Genomic DNA, 21,842 nt, shown 5'->3' with positions numbered 1-21,842 from the left:
CCAAATAGTGCCCACTTCAATTGATATTTAGCTTGGAATTCCAGGCGCCAATATTGATTGAATAGATGCATGCGGCTGCACTCTTGCCCTTGTAACTTGTGTCTTCTAGATGAAATTAATGGCATCCGGAGTCTCTTGATCTTCCCACAACCCTTGAACTACCCTCTGATATTCTTTATAAATGCCAGCTTTCTTAACAAACCATCCTCGAACTTAACTTTCATTCTCCCCAAGTGTTTCTTCTTTCTGAGTTTCCTCCAAAACTGTGGAATGAGTTCTTCATATTTTAAGTGGAGTTTCCTAAAATTCCCTTTCCGTGAGAAAAAGAGTTTTCATCAAATAATCGTTATCTCCAACACCTTTGGTCGAACACCCCGTTATCTCCAACATCCTTGGTCAGGTGGTTTCCTCACGAAGGCTTGCTTTCCTGCTTGCTACCATAATAAGTCGGGCTTCACCATCACATATGGTGATGGTCTTGATTGAGGATCCTCTACCAGGCGTGTCTTGGCCGCACAACCCGATCACCTGATCGGGTTCCATCCATGAAGACATCGGAAAATCAGCTGAAGATATCATTGCATCCAGAAGGAGAATTGATTGTAATACGTCGGCTTTGAATCTTTTGTAAATTTCACCAATTTGTCAAAATGAAATATACATTATTTCAGCAACTCATGTCTTTTCGTCTTCTTGAATGATTGATAACTGCACATTGATATCCTGAAGCTTGCATTACCTTGCATCCTCTTCAATATAACAATCTCTAACATCCCACAACGTAGGACAATATTTCTTTAAAAATTTAACATTAATGGGATGTTTATGCCTGTTTCCTTCAAGGTCCGCCAAGTAGTATCCTCATCTATCCAAAACGCGACTAATAATGAAAGGACCTTCCCATGTCGGGCTCCATTTTCCAAAGCCCCTGAGCTGAGCTCCTAGAGGGAGGACTGTCTTCCAGACTAAATCCCCTTCCTTAAAAGACTTTATCTTTACCTTTTTGTTATAAGCTCGGGCAACGGCTCTCTTTCCTTCCTGAATCTGGTTCAAAGCTTCAATTCGGGCTACATCCAAGTCTTCAATTCCTTGACACATGGCTTCGATGTACTATTCACTATGTAATCCAAATTGATTTTGAATTCTGACAGAACTTACATTGATCTCCACGGGGAGCATTGCATCTTGCCCGAAAGTTAAAGCATAAAGAGTTGTCCATGTTCCTGCCCTTTTGGAAGTTCTGTATGCCCACAAAGTGTTCCCTAGATTTTCATGCCACTTTTCTGGACTATCTATCACCATTCTTTTGATAATGTTGACCAGGATCTTGTTGCTGGCCTCTGCCTGGCCATTTGATTAAGGGTAGTATGGACTGGACTGGATCATCTTTATTTTGTACTTGCTTGCAAACTCCTCAACTTCTTTTGAAATAAAAGATGGCCCACGATCCGTTACTATAGTTTCGGGCACCCCATATCTGTGCAGAATCTTGGTCTCGATAAAATTCTTGACTGCGGCTGAAGTTATGGATTTTACTGCTGATGCTTCCACCCACTTGGTGAAATAATCCGTTGCTACAATTATGAAAGTATGCCCTTTACTAGAAGCTGGATAGATTTGCCCGATGAAGTCCATTGCCCATCCTCTGAAGGGCCAAGGCTTGACTACTGGATTTAAAGGTACCGAGGGCACATGCTGGAGAGGTTCGTGCCTTTGACATTCTTCACAACCTCGGGCATAAGACTTGCAATCTTTTTCCATGTCGGGCCAGAAATAACCATACCTTCTAAGCAACCATCTCATCTTCGTTCCAGCCTGATGTGCTCCACATACTCCTTCATGTACTTCGGCCATTACCCTCATGGATTCTTCTTGGCCCAAGCATTTCGATAGTAACCCATATGGAGTTTTCCTTAGCAAGTTCCTCGCCCATAAGACATACTTGGTTGCTTGCTGTCTATCCTTCTTGCTTGTAGGCGAAGAGGGATCATTCAAATGATGAATGATAGGTGACATCCAATCTTTTATCTCGGTTTCTAGCACCATTATATCTAGACTAAATCCCCCTTCTAAGATAGAAGGAAGGTTTCTTCTTTGGATCTCGACATTTACCCCATATATTCTCTCCTGTATTGGCACTCCTGAGGCTAGTTGTGCCATCTCGTTGGCCGCTAAGTTGGATCCCCTGGGAACATGATTGACTGATATCTCAGAATCCCAGAAACTCAGTAATTGCGTAGCTGCCAAGTAATACCTCGCCATGGTAATATGTCTGCACTTGAACTCCCCATTTAAATGGTTTATTACTAACTCTGAATCTCCAAAGACCTCTACCTCTACTGCCCCCAGATCCATCAAGATTTCCAGACCAATTATTAAGGCCTCATACTCTGCCCGATTATTATTATTTCCTTGGTAGTCCAGGAGAAATGAGTAATAATGATAAACCCCTTGAGGGTTTACAATCACAATTCCTGCTCCTGAAGCCTTCTAAGTGTGAGATCCATCAAAATACAGCTTCCAATGAGTGATCCAGAGACCAGTCACTATTCTTATCTCTTGCTGGACCCACTCTTCCTTGCCCGAGATATCTTTTCTTGGCGGGATCCAAATGCTAGTGACCTCCAGGCTTCCTGGGATATTGATTACCTCACTTTGAGATTCTTGATGCTCGGCCAGGAAGTCAGCAATTGCTTGGCCTTTGACTGCCCTTTGGGGTACATACTGAAAACTGAATTCTGATAATGCTAGAATCCATTTCCCAATCCTTCCTGTTAGCATTGGCTTTGATAACATGTACTTTATCACATCTGTCTTGGCGATGATGTGCACGTGACAAGGTAACATGTAATGCCTTAGCTTACTGGCAGTGAAATATAGAGCCAAGCATAATCTCTCTACTGGGGAATATCTTGTTTCTACCTCGGTCAGAATTCTATTGAGGTAGTACACTGCCTGCTCCTTCCCGCCTTCATTGTTTTGGGCTAGCAAACTCCCGATTGACTTTTCTGAGGCAGAAATATACAGCTTCAAGGGTTTTCCCCTTTGAGGTGGCACCAACACTGGTGGAGAAGTTAAATAGGCCTTGATGCTGTCAAATGCCTGTTGGTGTGGTGGTCCCCACTCGAAGTTTTGTTTATCTTTCAATCTTAGTAAAGGAGTCAGCAGCTGGATCTTGCCTGCTAAATTGGCAATGAATCTCCTCAAGAAGTTAATTTTGCCCAGTAGCCTCTGGAGTTGCACTTTGTTGGTGGGTGAAGGTGACTCCATTATTGCCCGAGATTTGTTCTTGTCCACTTCTACACCTCTTTGATGCACCAGGAATCCCAAGAAGTTGCCCGTTCTTACTCCAAACGCGCACTTCTTTGGATTCATCTTTAATTTATGGATCCTCATCCTTGTTAATGCTTGTCTAAGGTCTTCCAGATGCTGCTCTTCTGTCTTAGACTTCACCACTATGTCATCGATGTATACTTCCATGCTCTGGCCAATTAGATCGTGAAAAATGGCATTCATTGCCCTTTGGTAGGTTGCACTAGCATTCTTGAGCCTGAATAGCATGATCAGATATTCATATGCCCCCACATGACCGGGACACCTAAAAGCTGTTTTGTGTATATCATCTAGAGCCATCTTTATCTGATTATACCGGGCATTCCCATCCATAAAAGATAAGACTTTATGTTTTGCTACCGCATCTATGGATAAATCGGCCATGGGCATGGGATACTCATCTTTTGGTGTAGCGCTATTAATATTTCTGTAATCCACACAACATCGTACTGATTTTGTTACAGCTTTTAAAACGGGTACAATGTTGGCCAACCACTCCACATATTTGGCTGGTATGATAAAGCCAGCTTTTACTAGCCTTTCAATCTCTTCTTTGACCTTTTCTTCTATCTCATTTGACATCCTTCGTGGTGCTTGCTTAACAGGTTTATATCCCTCCTTGATGGGCATTCTATGTTCCACCAAGGCTGAATCTAAACCTGGCATCTCAGTATAATGCCAAGCAAAACAGTTTTTAAATTCTTGCAAAAGGCAGATAATCTTTGCCCGATCATCAACCCCCAATAAACCACTAATTTGTATTGGTCTTGGATCCTCCTCTGTCCCTAGATCAATAACTTCCAGAATATCTTGGACTTCTGGTGGTGGCTTATCCGGTTCTGCACACAAAAATTCGACTAGCTCCGGGCTCTCGGGCAAGTCGTCTGGCCCATCTAGGTCATAAATGCACTCGGCCATTTGAATGGCCCTTTCCAATTCTTCTCTGCAAGATTCCTCCTTGTTTTCATGCTGGCTGGTTGAAGCTCTCACTTGCCATTCCTGCTCTTCTTTGTCCAAGAGCTCCCTTTCTTGCCTTCTTCCCTTCCCATATATCAACAGTCTTTTAATCAGGGATCTGACTGCCATTACCTGATCTTTCTTATTTTGTTCGATCATTGATGGTGTAGAGGATTTGGGATGATACAAGGTCTATCCCACTCCTCTCTAGTAAGGAGCATTCCTTGTTCCAAAAGCTTTTGGGCCGTCACCTTGGTAGGGCGGCCGTTCTCATCAGCTTCTGAACATTTCAAGATTCCTACGTTGGGGTTGTAGAAACTTTCTTCCGCAACATTAACTGTGGGGAGAAATGGCCATGATTCGGCCTCTACCATCTCCCAAAAGCCTGGTCCTTCTGTGCCCGTTTCATGATAAACAGCCACTTGTTGATGAAGAGTGGAGGGTATGGCTAGACTTTGATGGATCCAATCTCTTCCGAGTAAGGCTCCATAAGTGGAGGTGCAGTCCACAAAGAATGCCAACATGATCTGTTTAGATCCCAAATCCACTTTTAAAGGCAATATCCCATGAGTTTTGGTGATAGCGCCCGAGAAGGTAAAGACCGTGATGTCTGTAGGAATAAGATCCTCCGTGCCTCTTCCCATTTTCCTCATTTGTTTGGCTGGTAACACATTAACAGCTCTTTCCCCATCAATTAAAATTCTTTTGAAGGGCACCCCTTCCAAATGAGCAGTAACATATATGGGCTTCAGATGATTGGCCAACGAGATGTTCGGGCGGCTAAACACCATTTCGTCTGTATAAATCCTGAAAGGACCATCTTTGGACACTTCAGCGGATTCAGCCTTACCCGATTCTCCTTCTTCGACTACCTCCACATTGACATGTGTCATCATTGTCTCAGTTGTCAAGTAATCACCCTCCATAGTAGCGGGCTGATTAGGTCTGGCACCAAACATGGCGGATAATACATACGCCATGTTGATATGAAAATCACTAGGCTCGGGCATATCTTATTTCTTGCTCCCAATCTGGTCAATGAATTCATCCAACCAAGCCATCGCATCTGCTGGAAGTAGTGGTTACAGTGCCTTTTCTTGTCGATCCAGGCCCGCATACAGCGTTTTCTTTGGAACTTCACCAAAATGATCTACCAATGGCAGAGAAGGTGGTTTCCTTTCAGATGAAATAGTTCCATTCGGCTTCCATCCGGGAGTTGGTACCATGATTAGATATTCTTGAGCTCGCCTTAAGATCCTATACTTCCCAGGGTGTTGGTTCTGCGGCACGTGATTCCCCTCGCCTTCTGTCTTGTTACTGGCATTTTCCACCTCTTTCTTACTTCTCCAGCGGAGCTGACTACTTCCCCCAGATGATGTCTTCTCCAATTTTTTATTTTGGGAGGCTTCAGATGTTGCGGGGGTTTTCAGGGAATTCATGTAGGCTTTGTGCTGCCTTTGAACTCTTCTGACCATGGAGGCTTCTATTTGTTTGGTAGGCTGTCCACTCTTTTCGACTACGTACCATTTTCGCCCGAGGTGGGTAGGATTTCCTTTTCTGTCAGGATTTGTTATCCCATCAATCCTCTTGATTTCCCTCCCCATATGGCCATATTGAGGATGATCTGCATTCCTCCGTGTTTTGGCCTTCATATCTTCTGCCTCTTCAGAAGCTTCATGGTTTCGAAATACTTCTGATAAAGCTTTGGGTTGGGAATCACCTCCTAATCGTTGAAAAACGCTCCGGGAAGTGTCTTTTCTTGTAGCCTGCTTGATCTTTTCGTGGGATTCTCTCCTTTCATCTTCTTCTTTCCTCCTGATGAGTTCATGATCGATGAGGATTCCAGCTGGGAGAATTTCGAGCTCACACTCGCATTGGCACTTACTACACATAACCATCCTTTTGATTATGGCTGCTTTTGGATATTCGGGCGATTTGATTACCCTTCCTGTAGGTTTTTTAGCCAGTCTTCCTTCCTCCACTTCCCTTGTGATTTTTTCTTTTCCCTTCTCAGCCCATGCCATACAGATCATATTTATAGGGGCCTCTGAGAAGGGAACTGCAGGCTTGTCCACCGCCACCTTTTCTGGCTTGCTGGTTTTAAGTCTTTTTCCCTCGGGAGGAACCAAGTCTGTTTCTTTTCTGGAGCCTGTGGAGGCTTTCTCCAATCTTTGCAACATCTGCAGCAACGTGGTTTGCAAATCTTCTGGCATTTTTGACATATATCTTCTGATCAAATGTGTCCCACTAGGCGTGCCAAAACTATGTTCGCGTCAGGAATTTCTATCGGGGACGTTTCCTGGCCGACGAGCACACAGCTCCCCGGGAGGTTGGCGCCGGCTGAGGGCTGCTGTCGGGCTTCTGCTTCACTGTCGGGCTTTGTCGGGCAAGGCTTGTCGGGCGAGACTTATCGGGCAAAACTTGTCGGGCAAGACTTGTCGGGCAAAACTTGAAGAGAAGGACAACGTTAACTTTGAGAGGTGCCTTTGTGGGGCCTTAGGTGTAGGCCTTGAGGCTCACAATCAAGATTAACTTCTAAGTATTCAGGCGTGCCACTGCCATCTTTAGCATGGCAGTTGTAAAATGGATGTCGAGTTTTAGTTGTATATATATATATATATATATATATATATATATGTATATGCCCGAGAAACCGTGTTAGTTATAACAGGTGCCTTTGTGGGGCCTTAGGTGTAGGCCTTGAGGCTTCCCATCAATAACTAAACCAGTGCTCGAACATATAATATTTGTTCCATTGATTGCAGGAGCCTTACAACTATTATACTTCTGATTACCCGAATCTGAGAGATAGAACGAACCCAAATAGGTGCCTTTGTGGGGCCTTAGGTGTAGGCCTTGAGGCTTCCCATCAGAATTCGTTCTCTATACTCAAACGTCCTAGACCGCGGAACGGAATGAATCCGAATAGGTGCCTTTGTGGGGCCTTAGGTGTAGGCCTTAAGGCTTCCCATCAGAACCCATTCCATGCTTAAGTGTTCTATGATAATCATAATATAATAGAAATAAAACTAAGGGGTAGGTCGATTACTTGCACCCCAAGTAACTTCGGACTTCTTGTTTATCAAGGACTATCGTGGATGGGTTAAGTCCACATAAGGTTCTTTTTTATGCCTTGAGGCCAAGGACTTTCAACTGATCAAATTTACATGCCCGAGGGCTTAGAACTTAGATCTGGTTTGAACAATGAAGATATATTCAAATCGGATCTAAGTGCTGAGAGATTCTTTTAATAGTCATCTTACTAGAAATAACTTGAATACAACTGGAAGTATACAACATATTATTAGGCTAATGAATGAAAAGACAAAAACAAAGAAGGTCGGGCAAGGTTTAACCTTGTCGAGCAAGCTTGGTCGTCTTGCAGGTTCCTATCTTTGTGGCTTATCAAGGGTCTGAGAGCTTTAGAGAGAGGTAAGGAGAGGAGTTTGCAAAGAGAAATCGATACTACAACAAGGTTGAACAGGGTAGCAGAGCTATTACAAAGGTTTGAGTGAAGGTTTATCCCGAGAGGGATGAAGGCTTGGGCTGACTACAGCTTCGTTTTGAAGGCAAATCTGGCTTTGAGCAGAGTTTGTGCTTGCATTTGTTTGTTTGTTTGAGTGTCCCTAATCCTGATTTCTCTTTCTTCTTTTATAGACAACTCAGCTTAGCCTCTTGTAGCAGCAGCCTTGCCCGAATGCAACTTGAGAGGCAGTGACTCATCAGCTATTTTACTTGTTCTGCCATTATAAAGTACTTTATGGGCTGTATAGCTGGTCAGTCTATACCACTTGGCCTTTGGGTAGGTGAGCAAGTGGTCTTTATAAGCTGCACTAAGTCAGAAAAGCTATTATCTGCTTTCTGGGCTTTGGCTTCGCTTAGGCCGATTCTTCCTTTAGGCATCCTTTTGGGCCAGCCCCTTTCCTGAGCCCAAAATTCAAGTTTTGATCCAAAACAGCACCAGCACCAGCACCACAGATACATTGTTACATCATAGTGTCGAACTTTCAGGGAGGGATAGAGTCATCCGGGCGGCAACGTGCCCACCCTCCGTTGACCAAACTTTCTTAATTTGCTTACGTTTTTGGGCCCCACCCTAACATGTGGTTATTCAAAGTTTGAAAAGTTTGGAGGCGGCAGATGCAGATGCACATGCACATGCATGCAACATATTGCAGCAGTAAATAAACGACCCAGAAGAAAGTGAAAGTTAAAGTCCCTCATGGATTATGGATCTATAATCTTGATTAGTTAGTTGCTTTCTGTGGCTAGATTTAAGGAGAGGAGGTATCTAATTATTGTCATGGATTATGGATCTATAATCTTGATCATTATAAGTTTAATTAAAAGGATTATAATTATAATTATCCAAAACAGAAACCAGAGTAGTTGGAGTTCTTCTAACTCTCACCACATGCATTTGTCTTTTGCCCATATGGAGCCTATCATTGATTCTAATTGTGGAATTTCAACTCTCAATTTATACCTGCCTGCCTAATTAATATATCTATAACTATTCACATTTCAAATGAAAAAATATTTAAACCTAGGTAGTTAAAATAATGATTATTCCTCATGTTAGTCGGTTCCTAAGTTTCTTTACAAATAAGTAATAAATGAAGGTTACAACTTGAGTATAAGTTCTTTAACAGTGGAAATTAAGAAGTGCTAATAAACTTAGGATGCCTATAACATTGTTTTTGTAGTAGTGCTTAATAGAAGCTAGACTTATTCTATATTCAGCGGTGGAATTAGGATTTTATCAAAGGTGTAGGATTTTGCTCTCGGCCTATAACTATACTTTATATGTTCTATTGTAGTTGAGAAAAAGGAAGGGGGCGCATCCTCCATTATATGAACAACTCCGCCACTACTTATATGAACCAAACTCATGGGACCTATATATTAAACTCAATAATTGAACTCATTCGTGTTTGATTCAAGTTTTTCGACCTACTATGAGTTTAAATTCAAAGTATAAGAATCAAATTCAAAATTTCCAACCACTATAGAAGGCCTAATAAAGAAGGGGGATGAACATGATGATAATCATATTGAGAGGAGTAGTAATATACTGATAGGCCGAGAGGGTAGAACTGATATAAGGATCATCCTCGTAGAAATAAATATTCACTTACACTTTGATTTTTTTGTACATATATATTTTACTGTGATTTGGTCGAATGAAAATTAACACCTTTGAAAAAGAGCCAAGTAGTATCTTGAAGTAATTAATTCTCTCTTACAGGATAAAAAAGAAAAGTCAAATTAGCAACTGGGGACAAGCTTAGCTAGCTTGCCATTGCCATATCGAGAGGAATGGGGTCCTATTCCATTGAGTTAAGCTTTTCATAATGTCCACAAAGTCAAAAAGAGGAGTTAGGTTGGATTCATCCTCTTCATCATTTCCCCATCCTTTTTTTTTATATATAATTATTTTCAACATATAATCAGTATCTGTGTCTCTATGTGTGTCGAATGATGGACTTAGTCTCCCCTCATGTTCTCACTCACAAGAGATTTTTCAATGTGATCAGTACACGGGATGATACATTGTGTGTCATTATATAAATAGTAAGATATATGTGCTAAAAAATTAATAACTTAAAAAATAAAATTTCTTATTACTTCTATTAAAACACGTGTACCACTTGTATTCGCTTCACAATTAAAAATTTCTCTTCGCTCACCCTCTCTCAAGAACAATATCAGAGAAGAAATGGTCTCCTTCTGACAATTGTCACCCCTTGAGAGCTCCCCTCTTTACCCTTCTCTCCTTTCCCACTTTCGTACTTTTCTTGTTGTTCTCTTTTGCCCTCCTCCTCCTCTCTCTCCTCTTTCTCTCTCTAACCTTATATTTCCATATATACACATTTGGTGCTTCTTATTTTTCACCTTGTGCCACACTTCATAGCCTCCTTCTCATCAATTCTTACTCAAAACTTCAAAACCCCATCACCAAACACACACAGATATGATAGAATCAATCCCTCCTCTCCATCAACATTACAAAACCCTCGTGCGCAACCTTCACTGCCACGGCACCGACCACGGACAAGGACCGGTCACGAAAGAATGCCAGCTACCGTTGATAGACCTCAACGGGCTGAATAGCCTCGATGAGAGGGAGAGGCTAGAATGCGCTGCAGCCATCTGCAGCGCGTCGTCGGAGTGGGGGTTTTTTCAAGTGGTGAACCACGGGATAAGTCCCGAGCTACTAAAGAACATGAAGACGGAGCAGCTCAACCTGTTTGGAGTGCCCTTCGAGCAGAAGGCTACTTGCGGGCTGCTTAATAATTCGTACAGGTGGGGGACGCCGAGCGCGACTCGTCCAACTCAGTACTCCTGGTCCGAAGCTTTTCACATTCCTGTCACAAAAATCTCGGACCAAGCTTGTTATGGGGACGGTTTTAGCTCTCTCAGGTACTATAATAATCTAATTAACGCAGAAAAGTGATTTCCACGAGCTCATTTTTTACCCTTGCACACATGTATTTATTTACTTTTTAAATTTAAATCAAATAAAATAAACGAGAATAAAAGAACTTGTGCGATGTAATGTTCTGGAAAATGTGTGGCCTGTGACAAAGTGGTCCCTCTAAATGCAACTTGGAACTTTCAAGTTGCTTCTGGCCGAACACATCACAGTGGCCAATGCAGTATGGCATTGGCAGTACCTTTTGTCAATAATAACTCATCAAGCTTTCTTTTTTTGGTAATCTTTTTGTCAATAATAACTCATCAAGCTTTCTTTTTTGGTAATCTTGTACAGGGAAGTGATGGAAGTATTTGCAGGAGCAATGGCAAACCTGGCGGAGTTGCTAGCCGGGATTCTAGTGAACAACCTGGGCTACCGGAAGGAGGCGCTGCAAGACATTTGTGACTCGAGCACTTGCTTTCTCCGATTGAACCGCTACCCGGCTTGTCCGATATCACCGGAGATGTTCGGCTTAGTGCCTCACACTGACAGCGATTTCCTCACAATTCTAAGCCAGGACGAAGTGGGAGGACTTCAGCTCTTGAAAGACTCCAAATGGGTTGCTGTAAAACCTAACCAAGATGCACTTATTGTTAACATCGGAGATCTTTTTCAGGTGAGAAATTAGCTCTTCAAAAACGTCATCACTCAGCTCCCATTAATTTGATTAGTTCATAATAATTAAGCTGTGGTTACTCTGGATTAATTAGTTAAAATAAACCCTAACTGTATAATATAGGCGTGGAGCAATGATGTGTACAAAAGTGTGGAGCACAAGGTGATGGCAAACGAGAAGAGGGAACGTTACTCAATAGCATACTTCATGTGCCCTTCCTACGATTCTTTAATCGGGAGTTGCAGATCACAATCTTCCATCTACAGAAACTTCACTTTTCGAGATTACAGGAATCAAGTCCAGCAAGATGTTCAGAAACTTGGACACAAAGTCGGCCTTTCGAGATTCCTTCTTCGATAGCAACGACCAAGATTTTGAAATGAACTGGCACATAGCATACATCAAGTGAAAGATCTCGATACATACTACTTGGTTCATGCTAGAAAACCGGCGCAGCCTGCAGCAGCAAAAATATGCAACAAACATCACAAGGACGTTACCATATTTAGGACAATTATATTATTATATTGGATTTGTAAAAGAAAAGAAAATTACAAGAAGTTGATTCCATTCAATAGTCGAAAGTCAGCACGGGCTGTCTTGTCTCCAAGGAAAACATCCTCTTTTGTTAGTAATTTAATAGTCGTCATCCTCAAACATATTTTATTACTTCAACTATAAAATAATAGTTATATACTTACACCATTTTAATCTTCGCTATAAAAGGAGGGAGGGAGGGAGATAGAGATATGGGACAATTATTAATAGTAATTTTATTATTTATTAATAAAATTTTATTGTCAACTAAAAAAGAATGAAAAGATTAAAATAATTATGTCAATAAATTAAAGAAAATGATCAAATAAAATTTATGGGCAATATAGTAAGTAAACACAAAATAATTTTATTTTTTTTAGCCTCACAATAAGGTAATCATATCAATTGCCTTATTTTCTTTTTCACATCTTTCTCCCTGATAAAATAAAATTTTAGTATGAACTAGTTATCCTTAAACAGTCATTAAAGTTATGAAATTCAACAATAAAAATCGTTTGAAAGTCGTCACCAAATGGTTAAGACCATTTTATATTTCCTATCTTTGTGAATTTTTCAAAATTTAATAAATACATACATAGCATGTGTACAATTACTAATATAATATATATTCACTTATGTACACATAGAGAAATTACATATGTATTTCTCCTCCGCTTAGATATAAGATACATAATTCTTTCGTGTCTTTTTACTTTTTCACTTAAGTATCTAAAAAAGTTTTTCGGTGTAACTATTACATTACTAGGGTCAAACGTAATTATAACAATATCAAATTAATGTTTAGAGATGAAATTAATATCCAAGTCGGCAGGGAAAGAATTTGGTAAGGAAAGTGAGCCTTTTTCTTGGCCCAATCTATCTCAAATTGCTCTGGATTCGGCTCCACTCGTGCCAACGTGAAACTTCTTAATTACTCTCCAAGTCAAGTAATATGATTCGAATCTAGCTGATATTTTGACAGAACATACGAGTCAAGGGATAAAGACGAAGTAAAGAGATGCTGATTTGGAACGCAACAAAAGGCCAAGTTCCAATCACACAAACTCAGAAAACACGAGGGCAGCTTTTGGGGGAAATTTTCACTCACTTTTTCTAGTCGGGTTAATAATTTTGCTCAAAGTTCATCATAACACTAATTTTCTTACACCTACCCCACACTCTGGGATTTGAGAATTTATGTAAGATTTTTCATTGCTGTTTTTCAGGGTAGAACACTATTTTGGGTCTTACTACTATATTTTTAACTTAGTTTTTTAGTTTTTGCTTGAATATTCTACTTAATATACATTTGTTGCTCAATAAACCGTAAATTTGCTTCCAAATTCCTTAAAAAGTTTAACTTAATGCTCAGGAAAAATATTTTGCGAAAATAAAAAATTTTCATTTTTATAAAAAAAACATGGTGTTAGGCGGGCTCGACGCACGCAAAACGAGGCGGACTCATCACATGCAAAACGGGGTGAATCATGACACACAAAACAAGACGGGCTCCACTCATAGAAAATGGGACGGACTTATGGCATGCAAAGCGAGGCAAGCTCCACGCACAAAAATTAGGTGGGATACATCCTAGAATTCAAGGCTAGCAAAACAACGAGTACTCCGTTGACGCAAAAAGGGGCGGGCTTCTGTCACGCAAAACGATGCAGACACCTCACATGTAGAACGAAGCGAACCGAGGCACACAAGACGAGGTGGGCCCCTGCAAGCAGAACGGGGCAAACTCTCGGGTGCTTAGAAAACGAGTCAGGCATCATGCATGAAAAAACATATTTTGAAGAACATGAATATGATAGTTTGTTGTAGCGGTAAGAGAAATATAAAAAAAAAAATTAACAAAAATGGTTCAAATTCTTGAGGGTACCAGAAAGTCACGCGAATTCAACCATTTTGGTACATTTTTCTTACCATTATAACAAACTATCGTATTCATGTTCTTTAAAATATATTTTTCCGTGCAAAATCTATTATACACTAAATATACATTTTAACATCTCCAATTTAAAATAATAATAATAATAAAAAATATTCATTTTAACATCTCTATATTTTTCACTTATTTTTTTACTTTTCGGCTTAAAATATTATACTAAATATGCACCTGTTGCTGAATAAATTGTAAATTCGCTTCTAAATACATTATAAAGATTTTCTTACTGCTAAATGAAAGTATTTTGAGAAAATAAAAAATTTGCATTTTTTTACAAAATATGTTGATTAACTTACGGTTTTCAGTTAGGTTTGCAAATTCGTACATAAATCACTGTTCAATCTATTCATTTTCACCTTTGCCTCACTGTGATGTTTTGAAAATTAAGGTGAGACTTTCCGTTGAGATTCTTGAGGATAAAACCCCATTTGACAATGTTCTGGGTCTGACTACTATATTTTTCACTTATTTTTTAAGTTTTTGGCTTAAATATTCTACTAAACATACATTTATTGCTCAATAAACCGTAAAACTTCTTCCAAGTTCCTTAAAAAGTTTAAATTAATACTCAGGAAAAACATTTTGCAAAAATAAAAAACTTGCATTTTTGTCAAAAAAAACTTGGCTGTTAGGTGGCTTGACACATGCAAAACGAGACGAACTCAGCTCACGTAGAATGAGAGGAACCATGGCCCCCAAAACAAGGCGGGCTTCTTACATACAAAACAAGGCGAGCTTCGCACACGGAAAGGATAAGTCGCACAATTTGAGACCAGTCCTGTGCACGAAAAACGAGGTTGGCTCTGTGCATGTCAGAATGATGAGAGCTCCTTGGATGCAAAAAAGGTGGGCTTTTGACACGCAAAATGATGCGGACACCTCACATGTAGAATGAGACGAACCGAGGCATACAAGATGAGGCGAGCCCCCGCACGTAGAGCTGAATGAAGTCCCAAGTGCCTAGAAAATGAGTCGGGCTCCACGCACAAAAATATATATTTTGAAGAACATGAATACGATAGTTTGTTTTAGTAGTAAGAGAAATAAAAGAATTTTTTTACATAAAGGGTTCAAATTTTTGAGGGTGCCAGAACATTTCTTCCCTTAAGTGTAAAACTTCAGTTGAGGATTAAAAAGAACTTTATAAGGCATTTAGAAACGATTTTACAATTTATTGAGCAACAAATGTGTATCAGTAGAATATTGAAAACTAAAAAAATAGTGAAAAATATAGTTATAAGGCTCCAAACATTGTAAAAAACTGGTCTCACCCTTCAAAATACCAATGAAAAGTCTTACATTAATTTTCAAAACTTAATGGTGAGGCGAAGTTGAAAATTAATAGATTGAATGATGATTTATGTATTTGCAAATTAACTAAAAACCGTGAGTGCTAGCACGTTTATTTGTCAAAATTATTTTCGCGAATTATTTTCTGTAAATATTAAGAAAAGCTTTATAAGGCATTTAAAAGTAATTTTATTATTTATTGAGCAATAAATATATATGTAATAGACTATTTAAGTCGAAAACTAAAAAAAATATGTGAAAAATATAATAGAGACGCCCAAAACATTGTTAAAATGGGAGTTCCACCAACAAGAATATCAATGGAAAAGCATACCATAATTTTCAAAGCTTCACGGTAAGAAGAAGGTGAAATAAATAGATTAAATGACAATTTATGTATGAATTTGCAAAACCAACTAAAAACTTGAGTGTAAACCCACATTTTTTTTATCAAAAATGGAAATTTTTTCTTTTTGCAAATAGAAAATGATGCGATCGTTATTTCGATAGTAAGAGTTTAAGAATAATAAATATAAGAACCATGCCTTTCAATTTTAAAGTGAGAGAAAATCACCTCCCCAGCGCTAATCACTAAATATCAACATACTGTTAAGGTAATATATATATTTGGTAGCTCATAGCTCTAATATTCAACCAACAATTGCATCAAGATTTGGGATATCACAAGTCACGCATTAAGAATGATCCACAGAAGACAGATTAGTTTACTGAATTCAGAATGCAAGGCCAGCTCAAGTCTAACTAACAAGTTCACAGAACAAAACGATTTAGGTTTCAACAGTTGAACCAGACTCAGATGGTGTTGCAGAATGCTGGTGCTGTTGGTCCATTGGTAACGATGGTGGCGGAGGCACTGCATCATGATCCTGCGAGTAAGGTTGTGGTGGAGCCGGCATATACCCATACGGAGGAGGATAAAATTGCTGATGATATTGACCTTGCGGTGGAGCCGCAGTTTGAAATGTATAATGCTGCTGCCTATCGAAATTGGCATTCTTCTCGCCCAACCCCGCAGACACACTGGGGATCCTGTCCTGGGACGGGATGAGGGCACCCATCCTTTGAGGATCCATCGAAGGATAAAATGTTCTCTCCTGGGAGGGTGGAGGTGGGATGTTGTACAAGTGCACTGGAGCATATTGGTCCTGTTGTAATTGGTTGTGCTGTTGGGATATGACTGCTCGAGGCAACAATCCACCATGAGCTAACGCCTGCTGCGTAGCTCCATTTGCGCCCTCAGGTTCCTCTTTTGGTGCTTGGGGCCTTCCCCAGAGTAACTTCAATCTCAAACCCTTCACTACCAGTTTACTATAGAGTTCTTCAGCCGCCTTTTCTGCGCCTTCTCTCGTCGTGTATGTTACAAACGCGCATGCTTTTTGGAGCACCATCCTTATGGATTCTATTTCACCATGAGCGTAAAAATGATCCCTCAAATCCTGCTCAGATATTCTCGCATCAATCCCGCCCACATATAGCGTTCTAATGCTCTCATCCTCTGGTGGTTCCAGGGTGGGCATCTCTCCAGCCTTGTTAAGCAGCTTCATTGCCACTGGATCATTGACTCTGCAGATATGTAAGATAAGAAATGAGCATCATAATTCACAAGAATCACAACATAAACTTCAAAAATCCATCTAACAATTTCCTCTAATAGCTAACAAAAATGAGAAATTCAGTATGAGCAAACAATTGATCCAAAAACATTAACGACACGTTTCCTTGCCACGATTAAGTAGGAGAATAAAGAGAATCATTCTAATTACTGACTTTCCCACGTTTACTAACACCCTAAGAATAAAAAAAATATGACCACCGCCATAAAACTGTTAATCAAATACTCAAAACCAGAAACAGGATCAAATAGTCGGGTAGTTGATCCGACTCCCATACCTTACTTCCCTTTCCCAAGTTGCCCCGCAACAATTCTATCATGCTCCTGAGTATTCAACATTCGGGGTTTTTAACCGTTAGATCATTGTAAGTTTGACCAAAGATCTAACTACCAAAAAATCTGGAGTACAGAATACTCCGAAGCATTTTCTAAAATTTCAATTCTCCCGTTTTTAGTAAGTAACCATGCCATAAACAACAGAAACAATGATCACCAACAAACAAATACACAAACTTTTAATATTTAGTCATGTATGTTATGAAAAACATACCCGTAATAACGGTCTTTGATGTTCTGTTGTGACAATTCCCCGGTAACTGGCATCTCGTGCCGGTAAGGGCACTCGGCACCTCTCGTGCACTCACCCCGAATGTAGAAACTGCAGACATGAGCTCGGTTCCTCTTGTAATACGGCTCCGTCCTTTGAAGCTTCAGAATTGTGTCGTTCGGCCGCACCTTCCCGTACGAAGACTCGTAATCTATGCCAGCCCTAGCCTGCACCACATTCACCCAAATCAAAACCAAATAAAAAATGGGCAAAGTGGAGAGAGAGAGAGAGAGAGAGAGAGAGAGAGAGAGAGAGTTGAAGTTATACATACCCTTCGATCGTGCTCCTCGGCGAAGAACTCGCGATTGACGTCGCTTCTAGGGATGGAATCGTTGGAATCAATGGCGAGAGCGGAGTCTCGAACCTGAACCGGCAAGCCGTATTCGAGATCCAAGAGGCAGACTTGGCAGACGTTTTTCAACTTGCAGCAAGTCTGGCAAATCTCCGTCTTCTTGTACCGGGCGTCGCGGCCGGGCCTCCACCGAAACACCGTGAAAGGACGGCTGCAAATCTTGCACTCCTTGTCGTATTCGGCTCTTGTCATCCGGATATAGGGGTTGTCGCCGAGGCATGATTCGCAGATGATGGGAAAGTCCGATCGTTCCCAACCGTCCGCCTCCGGATTTCTCAGCAGCCTATGAGCCATATGACCCAGCGGCAGTTGCACTCGAACAAAATTAAATTGGGATCTTCCCACAATCTTTTTCAAATTCTTGGTTTTATATCATTCATTGGATTGGGCCTTTTAGAGTTCGGTCCGGTTCTGCCCACCGGGAAACGAGTTACGTGTTGGACCCGGCCTTCCAAATCCTTCCAGAATCCGCCAGAAGTGAGAAGTCTTTCATTTTATATCGTTCTTATTTCACCTCTCTGAGAATTTCCACCCAGTGGTTTTGAGTCCAGAAGTTGACCTGTATCGCCACCTCTACAGGCCTTGTTCTATTAGGACAAAAGAAAACTTAACATTGGGCCTAGAATTTCGACCGAGAAAAGACCCAGGCCCAATTCAAGAAATAGTGCAAAAATCTTATACCTCTAGCAGAAAGATAACAAAAAAAAACAGAAAGAGAAAAAGGCTCATCAAAAGTCTGAACCCTAAAGCCTAAAATTACTCTGATAGCTACTCAAATCTTTTTGAATCTCCATTGGATTTGCAAAGGAAACCAAACCCAACCATCATGGCTGGTGACAAACATTGCCTATAGCGGCAAAAAACACAAACGATATCAGCTGCAGGAGTGTACAGAATTCCCACTGCGCTCTTAGCAAGAGGAACCTCAGACTAGTATAGTGTTACATTCATCGATAACAATTAGTACGATAGCAGATCTGTAGTGGCTGTCCAAAGATGCAAGTACATGGATTCCTTACTCGGTACAAGTCACATATCCGCCACAGACCAAAGATAAGCTTCTGCCTCCGTGGCTTGTTTCTCATTCTTCCTTTTGAACATTCCCTTCTCAAATCCTGCATGACACACAAGGTACTGATTAGTAAATTCTGAAATAATCATGCACATGTTTGCCCTCGGTGTATCATGCGATAAAGTAAAAGAAAGTCCTCATATGCAGAATGAGAAAAGAGAACCAACCGTTACTGCGATCAACTCCATCCCAATGTCTTCCTGGTCTTATACCGTATCGATTTGGTGCAGCATCCAATCCTCTTTTTAACCAGCTGTGAACAGGAATATCCTGGGGAATAATGAATCCAGATTCCTTCATTTTCTCATCATCCCCCAAGTTAGAGAGAACTGGCTCGGAATGCTTTTTCTGCAGCATGACAGCAAAGCAAATGTAAAACTCCAAATCAGTACTAATTTCGATAATTCTATACCCTACTACATAGCAACCCTAACTTATTACCTTTACCAAATGTGCCATGGGATCGCCCCACCTTGTCCTCTCTTTCAATATTTTGTCGAGTTCTGGATCATCTCTGCAAACAGAAGATAAAATGTGAAAACGCAATAAGCATAAGGGATAGCCTTTATTAAAGGGAAAGATAACTTGGACTTCTCTAGAATTTACCTAGTCCGCGCAAAAGGCTTATCCTTCTCAAGTTCTAATTCCTCCAGCTTAGTTTCAGCTTCTCGCTTTTGGGCCAAGCCTTTGCCCCATTCCAACTTTATCTCCTGATACAAATACAGGCAAAATGACCATAAGTACTCTATTCAAAAAGCACCATAAATAATAAAATATAAACTTCATGTTTCCATGGTGACAAAACTTAGAATAGAACCATAAGACAATTCAAAACATCCCGCACAGTATAAAGCTAATAAATGTTTAGTTCTATACTGCGGTTATCATCACAGCATATAATTTATTATAAATATGACCCATTCGCTAAGTTCCAGCATACCTTTGGTTTTTCATCTATTTTCCTTTGCGATTTCAAAAGCTCCTCCTTCGAAATGCGTTCCCCTGCACATTGGTGTGTGAGAGCCAGATAAAACACACAAAAGTCACATATATAACTATAAGAGGAAAAAATACAACTTCAGCTCACCTGTTTTCTTATCACGATATATAGGTACTGCCTCTCTCCCACTTACAGAAGGATCCATCTGTTGAAATCTACAGAAAACAATATTTTCTAAGTCAGACAGAAAATAAAACATTTATCTGTCAAATTACCATTCTGAACTACATAAACAAATCATTGGTGACCAAAATTTATGAAAATCCATATAGCCACCGTACAACAGCACGCACATAAAAGACACACCATCGGACCACAAAGGGAAAAACCGACAGTTAAGTTTTCATTGAAAGCACAAAACAACCTCTAGCAAAAAGTAAAAATAGAATGAAATCCCTCTACTTGATTTTGAAACCAAGTTAGCTGAATGAAAAGATATGCACAGTACTTATTCATCATGATGCATTGTCATATATATGTTGGTTAAAACAGGCACATACCTTAACCACTCATCCTTCTTCGTTTTATTGATCTCGTCACTAATCTCTCGGCCAGAGATCAGACCAACTTTTGGTTGCTCTTTACGAGGGTGCGGAGTAACTTGCTTTTTATTCCTTGGCGGGGAAAGATCACCATCAACATCCTTCCTGCTTTTCCTTGGTGGGGAAAGATCAGTATCAACATCCCTCCTGCTATTCCTTGGTGGAGAAAGATCAGCATCAACATTGTTCCTACCTTTCCTCGGTGGAGAAAGATCTGAATCAGCGTACGTCCTGCCCTTCCTTGGTGGAGACAGATCTTTATTACTATCCTTCCTGCTCTTCCTTGGTGAAGACAGATCTGTATCAACATCCTGCCTCCTTTTCCTTGGGGGTGAAAGGTCTGATCCAGGAGGAGGAGGCAAGTACTCGTGATTTGTTTCAGGCTCGGGTGACGGGGTGTGGTGGCGCTTCCGTCTCTGTCGTGGAGGTGACAAGTCAGCATCTTCCCTCCTATTTTTCGGAGACATTGGTTCAGATTTCAGAACCAAACTCCTCTCCCTACGAGGTGGAGATAAATCAGAGTTTGACTGTTTAGGAGGAGAGTCTCCAACTGTAACCCAACCGCTTCCATCTTCGGATATGGAATTAAAGGGACGTCTGGCCCTCAATTGTTGAAGTCTCTTCATCCTCTTAATCTCAATGTCCTCATCAACTACAGGTTTGTCTTCATCCGATGAATTGTCACCATTATCTTCCTCAACATTCACCGGTTTCTGCCAAACAGGGTCTTCATCAACCACTAAAACGCCCATTGGCTCCGCCTTGGTTTTCTGCTTCTTGTTCTTCTTCTTTTTCTTCTTATCCTCTTCATTATTCACTTCATACCGTTTCAAATACTCTTTCAAAGATTTACTCGAAGACGCCATAGCTCATTCACCTTCCTAAACCCTAACAATTGTAAATTTGATTAATACAAAATTCTTGAGGCGATTAATTTTGATTGTAAATTTGGTTAATATACCTAGCTCTAAGCTTCTTGCACAAATAAAACCCTAACTATGTAATAGTAACAATGATAAACAAATTTTGCATTCTTCGATTCCTGTTTGGTTGCCGAGAAAATAGAAAGAAAACGGAAATTGAAAGAAGAAAATTGACAAGGGACGTACCGCTAACAGGTCGACGAAGACGGCGAGAAGAAACAAATAGAGACGGGTGGGGGTTGGCGGTTCAACGTTGGGGTTGCTGCCCTGCGACTGCGAGTAGTCGTCGAGTCTGGGAAGTGCGAACCGTCGAATCGAGGAGGAATTTGATTAGCCTTATAGCCGGTGATCAATTGGGGGGCCGGAGATTTGAAATTGGGCTTAGATTTAATGGGATGGGCTCAACTGGACTCAGACTATGTTCGAGGCCCAAAAAGAAAGACTTTGTAATATCAGGCTTGGAAATTTGGACCCGGACTTATCTTAAAGCCGATCCCGGGTTAATCCAAAAGGGGTTCTATTAAAAAGATATTTTTTCTTATATTTTTGTT

At 40.5% G+C, this 21,842-nt stretch overlaps 3 protein-coding genes across 4 annotated transcripts; 1 reads left to right on the top strand and 2 right to left on the bottom strand.

The window, feature by feature from the left end:
- Nucleotides 1-10,140: 10,140 nt before the first annotated feature.
- Nucleotides 10,141-12,019, top strand: LOC126606495 (gibberellin 2-beta-dioxygenase 8-like). Its single transcript, XM_050273883.1, has 3 exons — nucleotides 10,141-10,713; nucleotides 11,063-11,384; nucleotides 11,508-12,019. Exons 1-3 carry the CDS (start codon nucleotides 10,265-10,267, stop codon nucleotides 11,742-11,744), a joined length of 1,008 nt encoding a protein of 335 aa, XP_050129840.1. The 5' UTR covers nucleotides 10,141-10,264; the 3' UTR covers nucleotides 11,745-12,019.
- A 3,747-nt stretch (nucleotides 12,020-15,766) lies between these two features.
- LOC126606494 (zinc finger CCCH domain-containing protein 40-like) lies at nucleotides 15,767-18,379 on the bottom strand. Its single transcript, XM_050273881.1, has 3 exons — nucleotides 17,674-18,379; nucleotides 17,346-17,569; nucleotides 15,767-16,746 (listed from the first exon to the last, which is right to left on the bottom strand). Exons 1-3 carry the CDS (start codon nucleotides 18,046-18,048, stop codon nucleotides 15,951-15,953), a joined length of 1,395 nt encoding a protein of 464 aa, XP_050129838.1. The 5' UTR covers nucleotides 18,049-18,379; the 3' UTR covers nucleotides 15,767-15,950.
- A 144-nt stretch (nucleotides 18,380-18,523) lies between these two features.
- Nucleotides 18,524-21,631, bottom strand: LOC126606493 (uncharacterized). Of its 2 annotated transcripts, none has more exons than XM_050273879.1 (8): nucleotides 21,478-21,631; nucleotides 20,327-21,256; nucleotides 19,914-19,981; nucleotides 19,767-19,828; nucleotides 19,433-19,536; nucleotides 19,268-19,340; nucleotides 18,994-19,174; nucleotides 18,524-18,869 (listed from the first exon to the last, which is right to left on the bottom strand). In XM_050273879.1, the coding sequence occupies exons 2-8, from the start codon at nucleotides 21,232-21,234 to the stop codon at nucleotides 18,784-18,786; spliced, it is 1,482 nt and encodes a 493-aa protein (XP_050129836.1). In that variant the 5' UTR covers nucleotides 21,235-21,256; nucleotides 21,478-21,631; the 3' UTR covers nucleotides 18,524-18,783. The 2 variants fall into 2 exon arrangements, with proteins under 2 accessions (XP_050129836.1, XP_050129837.1); XM_050273880.1 differs by having other exon boundaries at nucleotides 20,327-21,249; nucleotides 21,478-21,616.
- Between the last annotated feature and the right edge of the window lie 211 nt (nucleotides 21,632-21,842).

This window comes from Malus sylvestris, chromosome 16 (genome assembly GCF_916048215.2).
Source record: "Malus sylvestris chromosome 16, drMalSylv7.2, whole genome shotgun sequence".
Lineage (NCBI taxonomy): Eukaryota > Viridiplantae > Streptophyta > Magnoliopsida > Rosales > Rosaceae > Malus > Malus sylvestris.
This window is presented reverse-complemented; position numbering and strand designations above follow the sequence as displayed.